This window comes from Mustelus asterias, chromosome 5 (genome assembly GCF_964213995.1).
Source record: "Mustelus asterias chromosome 5, sMusAst1.hap1.1, whole genome shotgun sequence".
NCBI lineage: Eukaryota > Metazoa > Chordata > Chondrichthyes > Carcharhiniformes > Triakidae > Mustelus > Mustelus asterias.
The window spans coordinates 117,113,266-117,134,231 of NC_135805.1; the positions used below are offsets into that span (position 1 = coordinate 117,113,266).

The 20,966-nt window shown below is 40.9% G+C and overlaps 1 protein-coding gene across 1 annotated transcript in view; it reads right to left on the reverse strand.

Moving 5' to 3' along the window:
- The window catches only part of mcph1 (microcephalin 1), a 334,501-nt gene that overhangs the window by 222,986 nt on the left and 90,549 nt on the right, over nucleotides 1-20,966 (reverse strand). The window contains exons 12-13 of the mRNA XM_078213236.1: nucleotides 17,534-17,696; nucleotides 2,592-2,669 (exon numbers count right to left, since the gene is read on the reverse strand). Coding sequence (XP_078069362.1) covers nucleotides 2,592-2,669; nucleotides 17,534-17,696 — 241 coding nt within the window. The remainder of the gene's footprint in view (nucleotides 1-2,591; nucleotides 2,670-17,533; nucleotides 17,697-20,966) is intronic.

Here is a 20,966-nt window from a genome sequence, read left to right on the forward strand (position 1 = left end):
TCAGACGTGCTGGGATCTGGTCAGACGTGCTGGGATCTGGTCAGACGTGCTGGGATCTGGTCAGACGCGCTGGGATCTGGTCAGACGTGCTGGGGTCTGGTCAGACTTGCTGGGGTCTGGTCAGACTTGCTGGGATCTGGTCAGACGTGCTGGGATCTGGTCAGACGTGCTGGGATCTGGTCAGACGTGCTGGGCTCTGGTCAGTCTTATGATGGAAGGCTTGATTTACAAAATGAACTGAATCTCAGTGAGATTACACTAGGTATGTTATGCAATATATTAGGTGTGTTGGGATGGAGGGTGATGTTGGTGTAAGACCGGGTGAAAGGGTTAATAGTCACACAAGTTTAAAAATCACACAAGCTGAAAAGCAAAGGTCTTCTTATAAGCGCCTTCACAGACAGACACGAAGGCCATTAGTCTGACAAAGCTCATAAATCAGACATCTTTCACTGGAAAATGGGAGTGATCCACAGATACAGAAATGAGCTGGACTATGAAGTTTTTATGCTGATTGGATAATATAATGAAGCAGTGTAAAGTGATTGTGATTGGTTTATTCTTATTACTTGTAATCAATTTGAAAACTATAATTGCCTTTGTATCTTGGAATACGCCACTCTGGCTAGCTACAAGAATGTGAACTGTAGCTTTCCAGCATCCTTGCTGTAGCTTTATTAAAACTGCTGTTTAAGAGAACTCTGTGACTTCTCTGGTTACTCAAAGGGTAAAGTTGTGTTTAATTAAAAGGCTGACATCAAAGCTTGCAACACTGAGCAATGGATTTCGTGCAATATAAAACCAACTTTATATTTGAAATTGAGTCATTTTCTTCCCATTTCAAAAGGACAGCCTCTGGGCTCCTGTAAATATCTTCTCTCAGTACTGTCATGTTTCACCTTGGTGTCGATTTGAAGCCACAATGCTAAGTTTTTCATGATTCATCCAGAGGAGGAACAAGATCCATAAAAGGTGCGTTTCAGAACACTTATCAGAAATTCTGAGATTTTATAGCCTGCTCATGAGATCACAAGCATAACCACGTCATCTTAAAATCATGTCTCTCATGATAAAATTCACTACAGTTGGCATGTCTGCTATACAAAACAGTGGGGAAAAATAAATGCTAATGTTTAAGCTGCAATTTCCAAAGACTAATTCCCTGGATAATTTCCCTCAATGGAATAGCTCATCTCCCTTACTGTACATGGAAACTGAATTCTTTAGCTGACAAAAACTATATGAATTCTGTAAATTAAAAACAAAACCAAAATAGCACCTGTTGAAAGATCTTGCAATATTCCTCAAAATTCTCAGACAATATGAATCGCTTATTCCTCAAACTTTTAATAAATTCACTTCAAAATGCAGACAAACAGAAAGCATGGAACTTCATATGAATGCATCATTTTATAATTACTATAATCACACGCTAATAAGTTGATTTCAAATTTGCACTTAGCTGTAAATAACAAACAACAAAGAGTTTTATGTTCAACAAGAAAAGAACCTCTTTTAACAACCAAACCATTGCTAACAGTAAGCCAAAGATTGCTCAAAACATTTCTATGTTCATTACTCTTTTCAAAGTGCACTAATACCACTGGAAAAAAGAGACATATTTGCCAAAGCTTTTCATCAGGACTCATCAGCACGCATCAGGACAATTTGCAAGAATACTGAATGTAAAGAGAATGACCATTTTACACTGTGTGAGAAAAGATTGCTGATTGATTGACAAATGGACTCTGATTGGTAGAGGCATTGCCATAGAGGATGCACCAGTTGATGGTGACTGACAGTTAACTACCATGCATTGTTTGAAATTTAAACCAGACAGCTTGACTCTGATTGGTGAATGCATTGCCCTGAGGAATGAACCAATAAATGGCCATCATTTATTTTGTTTGGTTGAATATTGTCTAATTGCAGAGTCACAGCTAATATTGGATGCTGTGTTTTAGGCTTTGCAAGAACAGGCTGGTTGGGTATTGTCTATATCTTGTGACTGCACAACATTTGCTCAATAATCCTCAATGAATTACTAAGAAAATCCTCAGAATTACATTGACAACTAAATTAAGATCGTCAGTCAAGCTCACCGTGTAGTGCATACGCATGTACTGAAAGCTACATATATTAAGCATGGTGCCCTATTCTTTGCAGATCAGGAACACATATTGCTCCTGTTTCAGTTAAATAAAATAAGTGACAATTATTCGCTAGTTCATTGCTCAGGACAATGTCTTCACCAATCAGAGTCAAGCAGCTTGTTTAAATTTCAAACAAAGCTTGGTAATTACTATCAGTCACCAAAACTGGTGCATTCTCCATGGCAGTATCTCTACCAATCAGAGTCCATTTGTCAACCAATCAGCACTCGCTGCTCATACTATATGCAATTGCTGCTTCCTTTACATTTGGCATCCTTGCAAATTGTCCTGATGAACACAAGATGAAAAGCTTTGATAAAAACGTCTCTTTTTTCAACAACACTCAAGTACTGTACTACCAAGCAACTATCTATTAATATCCCACAACTGCAATGCATAGCTTTGTGAACAGAAGACTGTAAACAGACAGTAACTTACAGCAGCTGCAGGAAATTGGTCCGATAGCTCATATGGTTCCTCAGGAGCCCAACGACCTTGCTGCAAAGACCAAAGAATCTGGAAAACAATAGAAAAATCAAAACTTTCTTCAGGAAAGATAGCAGTAATCAATGTTTGGATAGAATTATTGCGCCAACAAGAAATTCCGTCTTACAATATGAAAAACAATGAAATATTCCAAAAGATTAATATTTTTAACCTTTGAATTGGGTGGCATGATGGCACAGTGGTTAGCACTGCTGCCTCATAACACCAGGGATCCGGGTTCGATTCCTGGCTTGGGTAACTGAGTGGAGTTTACATGTTCTCCCCATGTCTGCGTGGCTTTCCTCCGGGTGCTCTGGTTTCGCCCACAGGACAAGAATGTGCAGGTTAGGTGGATTGGCCATGCAATGCTTGGAAAGTGGGTGCAGACTCGGTCGGCCAAATGGTCACATTCTGAACAGTAGGGATTTGATGGCTCGATGGTTCATTAAAACAAAAAGTCATTTCCGTATCAGGTACTTCCAATATTATGATTCAAATTTTAAATAGTAAAAAACTGCGGCACCATTGGAGTGATCACCAGAAATAGTCAGTAGATTCATGGGCTGATAGTGACAGAATGCACCTGCTTGGAACTCAGTGGAGGATTAATTTTACAAGGAATTAAGTTCATATTTTTATTCACACTTATTTCACACACAAATAGGGTGGAATTTTACGAGGTTTTTCTAAGTGTCGGATGGGCATAGAACTGGGAGAGTTCCAGATCTGTTTTTGGGCGTGCTCTCAGGGACAATCTTACGCACTCTGTCTTTAAAGTTTTGGGTGAGTCTGTTTCTCACTACATAGGGCAGTGGGTGGGGCTTAATGCACCCCACAGCCTGCAGAGGGAGGTATTGCACATGTGCAGACCTCTGATGCTGCACATGCGCATTAACAGTAGCAGGGATCTGACAGACAAAGAGAGCTGCCAGGCCCCTGCGACTGTATGCAGCCTCAAAGAGCAAGCCCCCCTGCAATCGTTGGGGCCCGCGGCCCGAGATGCAGCCCCCACTGCCCAGACCGATCGTGGACCCCCTCCCTCCCTTCCCCCCACCGATCGTGGACTCCCTCCCTCTCCCACCGATCGTGGACCGGCTGCCCTCCCTCTCCAATCACATGCAGAGTGGCAACGGGCCTCAGTTCCCCCACAGGCCCTTCCCCGATTGGTACCTCCCCACAGATGCCACCTTCATTGGCCCTAACCACCCACAGGCCCCCCCCCCATTGGCCCCACACCAGCACTGCCCAGTTGGCATTGCCCAGGTGCCAGGCTGACACAACCTGTCTGGCACTGCCCAAAGGGCATCCCAGCCTTGCCATCGGCCTCCCCAAGGGGCCTCAATGGCCTCTGGTTCTACCAGCATGGTCAACACAACTGTTCCCCATTCATGGGGAGCAGGTGTTTTCCTCGCCGGCGAGAACCTCTACAGCGATGCCATAAAGGCAAGTGAGCCCAGGTGATTGAGCGCTGGGCTTGCTAAACACATTCAAAACCCTATTTTAATAAATTTAAATAAATTAACCAGCCTCTCGCCCATTTCCAGCGAGAGGCTGACCGTGTCAGAAATATGGGTGTTGTAAAATTGCACCGGTCGTGAAAACCAGCGCCATTTGGGCTAGCCGCTTTACGCCCGATTTTACAGCATTTTCCCACCACAAAGCAGGCGTAAAGCAGCAGTAAAGTTCTGCCCATAATCTGAGGTTAGGCATTTAATATTCAAATTATTTAAACTGAAAGTCATCCTACTTAACAAAATAAGTATTTCTTGCTGTGTTGCTAAGATATACAACATTTGATTTCTGCTTGTGTGACAACAGGATGATGTAGAAACATTATAAAAAGGATTAGGCTAGAGCTTCAAGATTTCAGCTGAAATTCAGCAATTTATGTAAATTTGTCTTGCGATTAAATTGCTTTTAACTTTTCTTTGTAAGTGCCCATTTGTACATGAATAGCATTTCAAAATCATTCAGCTGCCAATTGGTTCTCTTTAAAAGTCACGCTCTTGGCTTTCATTCATAGAACACAGTCCATAGATTCTTCTTCTGTTAATTTATGATAAAAGTTGTTCCCTCAGTAATGGAACCTCTAACCAACAAATTAGGAGTTAGCCATTCGGCCCCCACGTGTGCTCCACCATTTGATAAGAACACGGCTGATCTAACTGCCATCTCACCTCTGCTTTCCAGTCTACCCCCTATACACTTTGTCATAGAGTCACAGTCATAGAGGTTTACAGCTTGGAGACAGGTCCTATAGCCCAACTTCTCCATGTCGCCTAGTTTTTACCACTAAGCTAGTCCCATCTGCCTGCATTTGGCCCATATCCCTCTATACCCATCTTACCCATGTAACTGCCTAAATGCTTTTTAAACGGCAAAATTGTACCTGCCTCTACTACTGCCTCTGGCAGCTCGTTCCAGACACTCAACACCCTCGGAGTGAAAAAATTGTCCATTGTCCCTTTTGTACCTCTCCCTTTTCACCCTAAACCTATGTGCTATAGATTTAGACTCCCTACCTTTGGGAAAAGATGTTGACTATCTACCTTATCTATGCCCCTCATTATTTTTTGGTCTCTAAGATCACCCCAAAGTCTCCTATGCTCCAGGGAAAAATCTTTGTCAACCAAGATTCTACCTTATTCAGCTTTAAAAATATTCAATGATCTTGCCTCCACTGCTCAGTGGAGGAAAAGGGTTCTATAGGGTAATGACCCCTTGAGAGAGAAAAAAATCCTCATCTCTGTCTTAAATGGGAGACCTCCTGATTTTAAATTGTGTTCCCCCACAAGGGAAACACACTCTCAGCATCCACCCTGTTAAGTCCCCTCAGATCCTATATGTTTCAATAGGACCACCTCTCATTCTTCCAAATTCCAATGGATACAGGCCCAGTCTGTCTAACATCTGATGAGGTAACCTCTCTATCCTAGGAATCAGTCAAGTGAACTTTCTCTGAACTGTTTCTAATGTTAATTACATACTTCCTCAAGTTAAAAGGACCAAAACTGTACTAAGTACTTCAGATGTGGTTTCACTGACGCTCTATACAATTGTAGCAAAACTCTCCTACTTACATACTAATTTCCCTTGCAATAACTGACAACATTTAATTTGTCTTTCTAATCATTTGCTTTACCTTCACACTAACCTTTTGTGATTCATGTACCAGGACACCTGAATTCCTTTGGACCACAGTTTTGCAATCTTTCTCCATTTAAATGATATCCTTCTTGCCAAATTAACAAGTCCACATTTCCCCATATTATACTCCATCTGCAATTCTTTGCCCATTCACATAAGCTACCTAAATCCCTTTGCAGACTGTATGTCCTGCTCACAATTTACTTTTCTTTGTGTCATATTTATAAGTTTATTTTATTAGCGTCACAAGTAGGCTTACATTAACACTGCAATGAAATTACTGTAAAAAAACCCTAGTTGCCACACTCCGGCACCTGTTCAGGTACACTGAGGGAGAATTTAACGTGGCCAATGCACCTAGCCAGCACGTCTTTTGGGCTGTGGAGGAAACCGGAGCACCCAGAGGAAACCCACACAGACGTGGGGAGCAGGTGCAGACTTCTCATAGACAATGTGACCCAAGCCGAGAATCGAACCAGGCACTGTGAGGCAGTAGTGCCAACCACTGTGCCACCGTGCCACCCAAATGTAATAACCATACGTTCAGTAAAATGCGTTGCTTTTGTCAAGGAAGTAAATGTCTATCAGGATGACTTAATTATTTCATAATGTCTTCAGTAAAAAATGCACAATGTTTATATGTATTGAGTAAATGTTGATTCTAATGAGCTGGCAGTCAGGTACTATTATTACAAAATTACTATAATTACAGAATATACTGCTTTCCATATAGCATTTTTATATAACATTGTTAAATAACTTAATTATAGAACGTGTCATGTCAACCCATATAATGGTCATGTTGGCACAACAAAGGCTTGTTTTTGAGTAAAACTGATGAAATACATCTTTGTAATTGTATGCCTTCTGCAGTCTCAGAAAATTGAACACAGGAAATGGTGCGCAAGTCAAGCAAATGCCACAATATGTACATTGTGTGCTCACATATTCGCAGTTAAATAGATTGCTTTGCTTGAGAGTGATGAAATGATAACAGGAGGGAAGAAAAATACGGTGGAGTTCAAAAGGATACAATTTCACTATTAATTATTATGAAGGATTACACTCGACTCAGAAGGGTAGCAACTACAGTTCTTTCGCGTGCAAGATCGAATCAGCAGAGACATGAATCTCTATTTACTGGTCTAGACTAATAATATAGGAGAGGGGAAAAAAACATGTGCATTTAGATATCAGCTCCCACATCCTCAGAATGTCACAAAGTGCTTAACGCCAATGAATTACTTCTGCCATATGGATATTGTTATGTGTGTGCAAACCTCACAGCCAATCAGCATACACCAGAGTCTCTGAAAGCAACAAGATAAATGAAACTTAAACTGTTTTTGGGAGTGTAAGTTGAATGATAAATGCTGGACAGGACACGTGGAAAATTTCCTGCTCTTCTTTAAATTGTGCTTTGGAAATCCTTTACATTCATCCAAATTGGTAGATGAGATCTCAGTTCAGTTGGCACTTCCAACAATGTAATAATCCCACAGCATTGCATTTAAGTGTCAGATTAAATTATGTGCTCATGTCCTGAGGAAAAAGATTCATTCAAATGTGAACAATGTGCCTTTTCAAAATATTCCACATAGCTTGAATGTATAAAAACCACCAAAACTCCCGGCAGATAAAAAATAATTCCATTGAAGTACTCGTTTAAAAAAAGATGCATACAAGAACATTGCAGGGAAGTGCATTAACCTGATTGTTAATTTCCCTTCATCTTGTTTTAAGATCCTTGATGCTATACACAGCTTTTTAGTGGGGGTAAGGGCAATCTATCCTCAGCTTGCAGTAATCGAACCAACTGGTCATTGGCGAGTAGGGTTGTCAACTCTCCAAGTATCTCTTGGAGTCTCCAGGAATTAACGGTTACTCTCCAGGACACTGCTCTGAGCAATCTAACAGAAAAATCATAGGGACATTACTTTGTTCCTTTTAAATTTCCTTTGCAAACTTATTATTTAGAAACTTATCAGGTGTAGGGAAAACGGCCATTTCGGCTGATGTCAAGAGACCTCTGTGGAAAGGAGATGCACAGCAAGGATTGGTAAATTGGGCAACTAACAATAGGATGTGAGGGCAGGATGATTGCAGGCAGCAGGTGATGTGCTGACATCTTCAGGAATACATCGAACCAGAGTTGGTAAATCTATTAATGAGAGGAGGGTGCATGGGGTGAAATGTCCTCAAGTTTTCTATCCCTTCAGGTGGGAACTCACTTGGCTTCTACTTGATACTTCCCTTTATGGCACAATCATAACTGTTTTTTTTATCTGAGTGCCTGCTTGTAGGTCAGTGCATTTGGTTAGGGTAATCAATACAGAGCTTCGGGGCAGCACGGTGGCACAGTGGTTAGCACTGCTGCCTCACATTTCTAGGGACCTGGGTTCGATTCCCGGCTTGGGTCACTGTGTGGAGTTTGCACATTCTCCGCATGTCTCTGTGGGTTTCCACCGGGTGCTCCGGTTTTCTCTCACAGTCCAAAGATGTGCAGGTTAGGTTGATTGGCCATGCTAAATTGCCCCTTAGTGTCCCGGGATGTGTAGGTTAGAGGGATTAGTGTGGTAAATATGTGGGGTTACGGGGATAGTGCCTGAGTGGGATTGTTGTCGGTGCAGACTCAATGGGCCAAATGGCCTCCTTCTGCACTGTAATGATTCTACTCTCGGAACATCAGGTGGTTTCCTGCTAATCCCCGGGTTGTGACGTTAAAGGCACTGTAACTGTAAGGCCAAAATTCTCCGTCCTCATTCGTGGCTGGGATTTTCTGATGCTGCTGAAAGTGAATGGAGATTGGGCGAGAATGCTAAAATTTGCTGTTCTCACTCGCAATGGATCCCGCAACGGACGAGACCAGAGAATCCCATCCTATGTGGGGGAGTGTACCCTCTGCAGCTGCAGCATGAGTAAATGGAACCACTTGTACATGTACCTTGGGGTGGACAAAACCAGGTGGGCAGGTGGACAGGCAGGGTGTGCGGGCAACGTTATCTGCAGTTTACGGCGTAATATGCCAACTGAATAATGTTTAGACAGTGTTCGTTTACTGGAGAAAAGGTCCAAAACTTGAAATCATTTTGTGATCGTTTCAATCCATCACCGTAACAATGTTAATACTCATGCAAAACCTTCACTGTCATATTTTCCAATTGAAACTCATTAATATTCACGACGAGACTGAAAGAAGATAGCAATGCTGCTGTATTTCCAAAATACATTCATAGACCATTGTAGTTCCAATTATATGTCAGCATATGATTGCTCAATTTTTGCAAATTACGTCCAATAGTTCCGAGAAAGAAGAAACTGTTACAATGTTTCAGTGGCAGCCATGGATCTTAGAAAGCGCAGTTTAAAAAATGTAGAGGAGTGAAATTATAGAAACCATACAGGACTTACAAAATGCCAGCTTGCTGAAAGTGCTTTTGTTGGCTATCAGTATCTTATCTGAAACACACTTCATGTGAACCAAGCAAACATGAGAGATAAAGGGGCAGACTAAACTAAGGAATCTCTACATGACTATATCTATTATGCTGACCTTAATTTAAAAAAATCAATTTCCTCTTTTAAACGGTGCTTCCTTCTGTATTCTCACTCGACAGAATATTACGATTAAAATTAAACAATCTAAAGATATTTTTTAGTCAAGAGTGGCAGGGATAGCTTTGTTTGGTTCAAAGTAAATAACTTGAACATGTGAACAAACAGGAACCTCAACAATGTATGAATTGCAATGTCAAACCTCGTTTGTTACAATATCTCTCAGATTCACGTTTGGTCTGCTTTTGTGTTTCAATTTTAATTAAAATAATGACGAGCAACGTTTAGTGGCCCAGCTTTTGCACACAGCACTAGCGCTTGCCGCTGACCTCGAATAAATCTCTGCATAAACCTACTGTGATCCCAGTGGCGAGAACTTTGGCTGCCTTGAAGGAGGAATCCCCCCCAGCGTGGGTTGCAGCGAGAGCCAGCAGCACAGTCCAGAGCAATGCAGGTGAAAAAGGCAGGCAATGTAGACACTGATTAGTTACTGCATCAGACAAAATTTTTAAAAAGTCTGCTGCAATCAGAAAGTTTTCAAAAATCATATTTAAGTCAACATAAATAATTCTACAAAAAATTAAAAATGTAAATATTTTTTTAAAGGTGCAATAATTTTGATTAGATAAATCATTTTAATAAGTGATGTCCAAAGTATGATAAAATGTGCTTAAAAAGTCAGCAATTTTCATTTTTAACAAACTTTATCAGATTTTTACCAAGTTTCGTGTTTAAAAGATGCTTAAAAATTTTAAAGTTGCTTTTAGAAAGGTGTGAGCCTCATTATGTATTCATAAATTCAGAAGAGGCCCCTTACGCCTGAAAGGCTGGGGTCACATTTTCAGTAAGAAGTCTAACAACACCAGGTTAAAGTCCAACAGGTTTATTTGGTAGCAAAAGCCACGAGCTTTTGGAACAGGCTGTCCCTTCGTCAGGTGGGTGGGAATTCTGATTACAAACAAGGCACAAAGACACAAACTCAATTTACATGAATAATGATTGGAATGTGAGTCTTTACAGCTGATCAAGTCTTAAAGGTACAGACAATGTGAGTGGAGGGAGCATTAAGCACAGGTTAAAGAGATGTGTATCGTCTCTTTACGCCCCATACGAAACAGAGGTGGTTGAGGAGAGCTTTAATGAGATGTACAAAATTGAGAGGAGCCTGGATAGAGTGGATGGCAAAGCTCTATTTACTTCAGCAGAGGGGTCGGTGATGAGGGGGTAGAGGAATAGAGGGCTTAAAATAAGAGCAAACAATTGGCATGAAGCCCCAAAGAACAGAGACGGGCCCAGCTTGAGACCCAACCACCCTTGTGAGCGGCTCTGAACTACATCTGGATCTGGTGGAAAAACTCCATCCTGCATCTGTCTCCCTGGAGCAAAAATTGGGTCCTATCGGGAACTTTTTACTGAGGCAGATCTGTCAAGTAAGTAGCTCCTGATTCAAACCACCTATCTGGGTGGTGAAGTCCTGTCACTGGTGCTTGAAATAACAAACCCTCAGGAGCACGGTCAGTTGGTCCATGGTTGCTACATTCTCATACGCCCTCTAGAGGTTGCAGGTAGGGGATGGGGACTCTCTGACATCAAATCGAGGTGAACACTGAATGTGATGTCACTGCTGACACCACAAAATCCAGGTCATTGTGATGATTCTTAGTTTTTTTTCAGCTTCAGTGAAATACCTTATATTTTGAGCATGAACAATACTGGATCTTTTTAAAATTTCTATTTAAATTCAAATATCTCTTGTTAAGGGCGGCACGATGGCACAGTGGTTAGCACTGCTGCCTCACAGTGTCAGGGTCCCAGGCTCAATTCCAGCCTCGGGTCACTGTCGGTGTGGAGTTTGCACATTCTCCCGGTGTCTGCGTGGGATTCCTCCGGGTGCTCCAGTTTCCTCCCACACTCCAAAGATGTGCGTGTTAGGTTGATTGGCAATGCTAAGTTGACCCTAGTGTCAGGGGATTAGCAGGGTAAATATGTAGGGTTATGGGAATAGGACCTGGGTGGGATTGAGGTTGATGCAGACTTGATGAGCCAAATGGCCTCCTTCTGCACTGTCGGGATTCTATGATTCTATCTCGTTCCTGCAGGTCCCACTGAAACAGCAAGGTGGCTTTCCTCACCTCTACTCATCTCATAATACTCCATATCCTTCGAGACACTGCAGGGTCTGAGTTCTACTTGAGTCAACACAATGCAACTCAAGTCATGAGATAACTAATTAGACAGGGCCCTATTCCAGCCAGTTCTGCTAAAACAGGCATCTTTCTAGCTAACTGATTACAGTGCCATACTTGATTTAATGTGTACAACTGCAGCATCGGCTGTAATAATTAAACTACAAATATTAAAAATTTCTCTTTGCAGGGTGAAGACCTCACAATCTCATCAACTTGAAAATTTGGCAGCTTTCACAATAAGTAGGTGACCGATTCCACCAGTTTATTGCTCAGGCAGTGAAGGTGAAAATTATCTCATATCTCACTAATATCAACTCCGATGGAATTAAAACATTTTGCAGTGTATATGGCAGTTATCCCCTTTTTTAGTTTGACATTTATGCTCGCCATTTCAAAATTTCTTTAAGCTGCCAAGAAACATTTTATATGTAATAAAAAACAGAAAATGCTGGATTAATCTCAGTAGGTCTGGCACCGTGTGTGGAGAGAAACAAAGTTCTACTTAAACATGTTCTTTATGAATTATTTTGAACTGTATATTTTTTAAATCAGATTCCTAATAAGAGATTTAGGAAACTCTGTATTTGCTGTTTTACTGTAGAATACAGTTTGCTCCTTAATAGTCCGTGTTTCAGTATTGGCAGTCAAAAGTTTACTGATATTTGCATAAATCTCACGTGCTGATTTCAGCTTTCACTGGTAAAGTGTCAAAGGACCATATTTTTGACAACTATCTGCAGCCATCTCAATCTGCTGATTGAATTAGCATGTTCAAAAATATGTCATCGACTTTATAATCTCAGACTATTTATTCAAGGTCTTTGAACGACCGCATTTCACCAATACTTTTATTTCCTCAATAAAAATAAATTATTTCACCCTTGGGCTATAATCATTCATGTGATGAAAAGTTGTCAGTGGCTCAAAATATAAACTTTCGCCATTTGGATTAATGATTTCATATCCTTTTTTGCTAATCACTGCAGCTAATTGGAGCAATACTGTCTTCAAAGGCCTAATATTTGCATAGAATCATGAAATGTCAAAGCACAGAAGATTAAAAGCACGCTGTCTGTGCTCATGTTTTTTCTGTGTTACACTAAACATTTGTTTATTTGCTCATGTGATGAGGGTGTAGCTGGCAAGTTCAGTATTTATTGTCCATCCCTTATTGCTGCTTGCCTTGAAAAGGTGGTGGTGAGCTGCGTTTTTGACTGCTACATGGGGGATGACATCCACAGTGCTGAACAAGGCTTAGAAGGGTTTCCTGGTGAAGGAACAGTGATATATTTCCAAATCATGATCATGTGTGACTTGGAGGGTAATTTACAGGTTGTGGTGTCTTCATCCGCCTGTTCCCTTGTCCTTCAAGGTCATGTTGAAGTGCTGCAGGAGAAGCCTTAGTAGGTTGCTGCAATGCACCTTGCAGATGGTACACGTTACAACCACACTGATGGTTTAGAAAATTAAAGTTTAATGTGGTTGGCGGGGTGTTCAGTGCTGCTCCTGGCATGCACTCCTGCACCCCTCATTGAACCAGGCTTGGTCTCCTGGTGTGATGTAATCATGGAGTGAGGGAAAGGATGGGCTATGAGATTACAGATTGTGTGAACTTCAATTTTGCTGCTGATGATGGCCTAGTGCTCATCGATGCCCAGTTTTAAGGCTGTTGATGCGGCAGGAGGTACCCAGGTATGATGATGGAGGAGTCTAGGGCATTGTCAGGCCATTACTTGACTCGTCTGTGGGACAGTTTTCACAATTTTGACGCAAGTTGTCCGAGAGGAGGACTTTGCAAGATTGACTCAACTGGATGTATCTCTATTGTGTTGAGATTGATACTGATGTTTGGTTTTAACCTTATTAGACCTTTTCATTGCAGTTTAATAGAATTGAGTGGTGTGCTGAGCTATTTCAGAGGGCAGTTAACAGTCACCACTTTGCTGTAGATGTGGAGTCACACGTTGACAAGATTGGGCTGGGGCAGCAGGTTTCCTTCCCTGAAGGACAATAGTGAACCAGATGGGTTCTTACTACAATCTGATAGTTTCACAGTCATCCTTACTGAGAATAGCTTTTTATTACCGATTTATTTAATTAAATACGTTTAAATTTCCCAGCTTCCTTCATGGAATTTGAACTCATGTTTTAGACCATTAGTCCAACCCTCGAGATTAATGGTCCAATCACATAACCACTACACTCATATTCTGACCATTCCTCCCTTTCAATCAATCATTTCTTATACTTGAAGGAATTGTTTCTTAGTAATGGAAGAAATTATATAAATCACAGTATGCTCAATTACCAAGAAAAATGAACTTAAAATATATTTCTGAACTAAACTACGTATATTTATACATGGTGTAAATGCCCAATTGAGGGCACCACATTGCCACAGTGGTTGGTATTGCTGCCTCACAGCTCTAGGGACCTGGGTTCAATTCCAGCCTTGAGTGACTATCTGTGTAGAGTTTGCACATTCTCCTCGTGTCTGTGTGAATTTCCTCCAGAGACTAGCATTTCCTCCCACAGTCCAAAGATGTGCAGGTTAGGTGGATTGGCTTTGCGAAATTGCCCCTTAGTGTCTCAGTGAAATGTGTAGGTATTTTATTTTAAGTTTATTTACTAGTGTCACAAGGAGGCTTACGTTAACAGTGCAATGAAGTTACTGTGAAAATTCCCGAGTCGCCACACTCCGGTACGTGTTCGGGTACACTGAGGGAGAATTCAGCATGGCCAGCACACCTAACCAGCACGTCTTTTGAACTGTTGGGGTACCCGGAGGAGATTAGCGGGAATTAATGGAGTAAATATGTGGGGTTAGGGGGATAGGGCCTGGTAAGTTGCTCTGTTGGAGAGTTGGTGCAGACTCGATGAGCCAAATGGCCTCTCCTTTTGCACTGCAGGGACTCTATGACAGTAACACCAGCATTTATCAATTACCATCATAAATGAACAAATTTGCTTCAAGTTGGTGAACTCGATTTTTAAATTTAGAAACACAAGTTATTCCTTGTCTTCATGTGGTTCCCAAGAGCACACATATCACACTCTCAATATCAGTATCTAAGCTGTACATAGTCCTTGCCATGTTGATATTTTGAATGCAATGTTAATGCATCTCAAGATCGGATTCTAGGTGGGGAAATACATGGTCATTTTTGAAATTCATATAGTTTTAAGGGGATCCAGATCTTGCTGGTGTAAACCACATAGATGCTTTTGGCACAAACAAAAGCCTTAATTATTTCAGTGCTTCTGTTAAAAGATTGGATTTATTTTATTGTAGTCATACAGATACACTTGCAAGTTTTTTATTGAGTGCCTGTGTCAATGTCCAAATATCTAATTACTTGAATGTATTTTCCCAATTCTTTCTACAAATAGAGATTCATAAGTATGCAGGTTGCTTTGTACTTTGCAGTTTCCCAGGTAGCATCACATGCATTATGAGATAAAGACCCAGCAAAAGACTGTTAAGTATAGCAACAACAAGCTGGTATTTGCAGCATTGCTAACTATATAGGTCAAACATGCTCCGGCATACACTAAATTGCTGTCTAAATTAGCACTATCAGGCTTAATTTAATGCCACTCAGCCCAGGAATCAGCCTGAGTGTTTCACGACTACACTTGCCGAAATCAGCTTCAGTCAGGAATCAAATGTGGATTTTCCTGGCCTCAGTACCTCAGCATGTGGCATATTTATCAACAGAGCCAGAGGAAAAGCACAAAACATCAATGAGCTAGATTTTACTCTCAAAGTAATGATTGGGCCAGTGGCGCTCACTGTTATTTGTGCACAAACAGAACAAGTACTTCCGATGACGGGCACATGCATGGTTAAACATGAATGTCCAAAAGTTTCTTTCAAGCTTACAGCATTACCTTGGCAAAAATAGCATTGTGCTCTCTACCTCACCGCTCAAGTGCACTGTGTGATGAACACTGAATTTCAAAAGACAATTAGGTTTTAAAATGTCCCTTTTAAACATTGCTCACTTCAGAGCAATGCCCATGTGATCTGGTTGCCATGGGGAGAAAAACTCAGAAGTATCAAATTACAAATTATTATTATTACAAATTATCAAATTATCAAACAACACCTTTCAGAATATCACACAAAATAGGACAGCTGCAACTGAGATGCAGGAACAAGGGAGCTACTCCAGTGGACAAACAGGGAGAACTGTTTTGTGATGGTGACCAAGTGGGATATTGTTAAGAGTTTCATTTCTGTTCAAAAGACAGGGGACTGAATTAAAGGGGCTCTTGAAGAGTGTGCCTTGGTTGTGATAATTGTATCTGGGAAAACTCAGGCAGAGTGGAACAATTGTTGAAGGGCATTGGAAGTTTTGACCTGGTGTGGCAGGAAGACATAAGCCACTCTGGAGAGCTGGGAGTGACTTTGGGACAATTACTTCATTGCTACATATCTGCCAGAAGTGTGGCGTAGAGCAAAAGCATTTTGTAGGATGCATTCCGTTAAGCTTGTCAGTTAATACAAAACTTACCTTTTCCTTTAATTTGATGTATCAATTACTGGTTAACTAATTTTTGACCTATGTTGATTTTAGCTTATGCTCTACAGTAAATGTCTTAAAAAGAGAAATATTGTCCTTTGGTTCTTTTTGTTGGTTGCTTGGGAAATCCATCTCTTTTTTGAAAATAGTTATCAGTCTCCTCCTGGACCATAACAATTGAACAGTGTGAAGTTGCTGTATTTGTATGCTACACTCGTCCCAGAAAGTCTTGTCTGTAATTTCAAGTGCCTTTTCATGATTTAACTGTGAATTACTGCCAGTCAACCTCTCCAGCACTGAAAAATGTGCAATCTCACTCCTGCAGTCTCCAATCGTTGGAGCTTTTAAAAAAACGTCTATTTTGTTTTTTCTCTCTGTTGATCCAAGCTTTAGTTTAATTTCTGTACCTGATTTTACACTGAATCCTCATACTTGGTCTCAGTCCTTCCTTGTATCTATAGCTCATACTTTCAGCAACTTGTCATGCGGAAAATTTAAAAAACATAAATATGCAAGTGTATTTGCTTGAGCAAATTCTGGCCCTTACTTAATATTGGAAATGATGCCCCCTACTGGTATCACTTACTAACAGGCAAGGGCAATTTTACAATCACAACAAAATCAGAATTCCTTTCCACTGAGCAGGGCAACCCCTCCAAACAATAATGTTTCAATATATTGGTCCAATTAAGTTCAAAATACAAAATGTATTTTGGGGCGGCACGGTAGCACAGTGGTTAGCAGTGCTGCTTCACAGCTTCAGGGACCTGGGTTCAATTCCCGGCTTGGGTCACTGTCTGTGTAGAGTTTGCACTTTCTCCTCGTGTCTGCGTGGGTTTCCTCCGGGTGCGCCGGTTTCTTCCCACAGTCCAAAGATGTGCAGGTTGGGTTGATTGGCCATGCTAAAATTGTCCCTTAGTGTCCTGAGATGCGTAGGTTAGAGGGATTAGTGGGTAAAATATGTAGGGATATGGGGATAGGGCCTGGGTGGGATTGTGTTCGGTGCAGACTCGATGGGCAGGATGGCCTCTTTCTGTATTGTAGGGTTTCTATGACATTCTAAGACATGTAATTCTTTTAATTTGACACAATTTAGTCAGAGGTATGGGGAGGTGGAAGAAAGAAGGGAAAAAAAATGGAATCATAACTATCTTGGGAGCATAACGAAAAATAAATATATTTCTAGGGTGAACATCAAGGACGTTGGCAAGGGCTATACTGAGCAAGTAGATGTTCACATGTTTAGATTACAACAGTTACAGAAGGATATAATGTTGAGAAAGTTAAAAATTGGAAAAAGAAACTAAACCTCGAACAGCAGCATAAAGGTGATAATTGTTTTAGCAGTCAGGATTTATTAAGGAACAGGGGTGTCAATCGATAAAGGGCTTTTCTTGTTAATTTCTTTCACCCTTTCTCTGTGGGTGGATTTGGAACAATACACTGAAACATGGGTGATTCTGTAAAGTTAGCTTACCCAGTCAAAGGACAAAATCCAGCACCCTCGGGCAATTCCAAACAAAACATTCAAAGTGCGTCGTGGGTGTCCTGCTATGACATGAGTTGTTGTTTCAGTCACTTGGTCTGAGAACAGAAAGCCACCGAGTTGTTTCACAATTTGAATTATAATGATCTGATTCCTGTTTTAAAAAAACATACAAAAAATATTTGAAATAATACACTGTCAGAGAATTGCTGTGAAATTTTATGAGCAGTTTACATGGGCCAACCGAACCTAACCACAATGACAGCGCAATAATAATATAATAAAGCACAGTTCATGCAAACGGCCTCAAGTTTTAAAAATACACAACTTCAACTTTTAAAACATGCACATTAATCAGAAAGGTCAAAGTTCATTTGTGTCAACAGATTTCCTTTTGTAATATGCATGAGAAGGCCAATGATATGTTATTTTATAGTGACAGAGAGCATTGTGTCATGAAATTCATTATTTAGTACATAACAATATATATTTTTATTCATTCATGGGATAAAGGTGTCACTGGTGAAGCCAGCATTTATTGCCCATGCCTGCAATCCCTGTGGTGGAGGTACACGTGATGTGGAGATGCCGGCGTTGGACTGGGGTAAACACTGTAAGAGTTTTAACAACACCAGGTTAAAGTCCAATAGGTTTATTTGGTAGCAAACACCATTAGCTTTCAGAGCGCTGCTCCTTCGAAAGCTAATGGTGTTTGCTACCAAATAAACCTGTTGGACTTTAACCTGGTGTTGTTAAAACTCTTACTGTGGAGGTACACTCAGTGCTGTTCGGGAGAGAGTTTCAGGATTTTGACCCAGCGACAGTGAAGAACGGCGATGTGTTTCCAAGTCAGGATGACAAGTGACTTGCAAGGCAACCTCCAGGTGGTGCTGTTCCCATGCATCCCTTCTTGACCCTTGACCTTCGAGGTGGTACCAGTCATCGGATTGGAATGTGCATTCTAAAGAGTTTTTATGAGTTCTTGCAGATGATACACATTGCTGCCACCTTGCATTGGTGATGGAGCGATTTGATTTTTTTGATTTGATTTATTGTCACATGTATTAACATAGTGAAAAGTATTGTTTCTTGCGCGCTATGCAGACAAAACATACCGTTCACAGAGAAGGAAATGAGAGAGTGCAGAATGTAGTGTTACAGTCATAGCTAGGGTGTAGCGAAAGATCAACTTAATGCTAGGTAAGTCCATTCAAAAGTCTGACAGCAGCAGGGAAGAAGCTGTTCTTGAGTCGGTTGGTACGTGACCTCAGACGTTTGTATCTTTTTCCCAACAGAAGAAGGTGAAAGAGAGAATGCCCAGGCTACATGGGGTTCTTAATTGTGCTGGCTGCTTTGCTGAGGCAGCGGAAAGTGTAGACAGAGTCAATGGATGGGAGGCTGGTTTGCATGATGGATTGGGCTACATTCACGACCTTTTATAGTTCCGTGTGATATTTATGGATGGGGCACCAATCACGCAGTAGCTTTGTCCTGGATAGTGTCCAGCCTCTTCAGTACTGTTGAAGCTGAGCTCATCCAGGCAGTGGAGAGTATTCTGTCACACTCCTGACTTGTTCTGTCTTGCAGGCCTTGGTGAGTCAGGTGGTGAGGATTTCTAGCCTCTAATAGTAGCCACAATATTAATATGGCTAGCCCAATTCAGTTTCTAGTCAATGGTAACTTCAAGGATGTTGACAATAGAGGATGCAGCAATGGCAGTGTCATTGAATGTTAAGGGGTAATGGTTCAATTTTCTCATGTTAAAGAATCGACAATGGTTTCATGGTCACGATTCAACTTTAAATTCCAGATTTTTACTGAATTCAAATTTCACCATCTGCCATGGTGGGATTGGCACCCAGGTCCCAAGAGCTTTACCGTGGGTCTCTGGATTACTAGTCCAGTGACAATACCATTGTGTCACCACCTCTCCCACCATATAGTTTAATATAGCATTATAAATTGCAGCCACTTTTAAACACTTTGTCCCTTTAAGACCATAAATTTCATTTAAATTGAATAAACAAACTTTGTGTTCAAGAAGTTAACTGCTATTCATGAACAAATTTTGGCAGGCATTTGTAAATTCCTACTTGCATATTAAAAGAAACAAGCGTGAAATTACGGCTTTTCCTGTGTTTCTGATGTTTTGACGTGTTGCGTCAGAAGTGAGACACGAATGAAATTGCAAGGGATAGCAGATGATCCTACACCACTGATCATGGTGAATTGAATGTTGTGCTGTTGTGTGCACATTTTGTTTTCTCTCTTTGCCTTTCACACCTTATTAGGCACAGGAGGCAGATGTGGTCGATATGATCACTTTTATTAAGGCAGAGGTGGTCTCATCAAGACTAACCCTTCACTGCCGTCTGCAATTATTAAACTGGTGAGGAGTCAAAGATGCATAATTTAAGAGAGTTACTCTGACTAGTTTTAATCGTACTTCTGAATGCAATCTTATATATTAAAACTTCATCTTGCAGTTCATTCGGAATTTATAAATGTGGAGAAGTATTTTGAATTTGATTATTTAACAACACTAACAATTAAGGGGAGATTTAACAGAAGTATTCAAAATTAAGAGGGATTTTGATACAGTAGGTCGGGAGAAATTGTTTCCACTCATATGAGGGACAATGACTAGAGGACAGAAATTTAAGGTCATTTAATGAAAAGATCCAGGGGAATGGGGAGTAGATTTTAAAGCAGCCAATTGTTCTGATCTGGAGTACACAATCTGAAAAAGTGATGGAAACAGATTCATTCGTGATCTTCAAAAGGGAATTGGATACATACTTTCAAAAGAGACATTTATAGAGCTATGGGGAAAGAGCAGGGAAGTGAAACTAATTGGACAAGCTTTTTCAAAGAGCTGTCAGATACAATGGGTTAAATGGCTTTCTGTGCTGTAAGATCCTATGATTGAAGGGCGAGTGTTGCTCAGGAAAATGGCTACAATAGACAAGTGAAAGAACGAAAGCCTTGCATTTATAAAGCACATTTCATGACCACCAGACATCTCAAAGTGCTGTATACCCAATTAGTACTATTGAACTGCAATCACTGCTGCAATGCAGGAAATGTGACAGCCAATTTTGCTCACATCAAACTCCCACAAACTACAATGTGATAATGGCCCAATTATCTGTACGGATGATGTGATTGAGGGATAAATATTGGCTAGTACACAGAGGATAACTCCCCTGCTCTTGTTCGAAATAGTGCTGAGGGCTCTTTCATTTCCACCAGAGCAGGCACCTCTACCGCACTGCACTGACAGCATTGGTTTCTTTTGCTTGGAACCTTGCAACTCAAGAGGCAAGATTGCTGTCAACTGAGCCACGGCTGACAGCCAGTTGACACTGGGACTCGATGTGGGATGGGATGTCGTGAAGAAAATTGTTCATGGATAATGGATGAG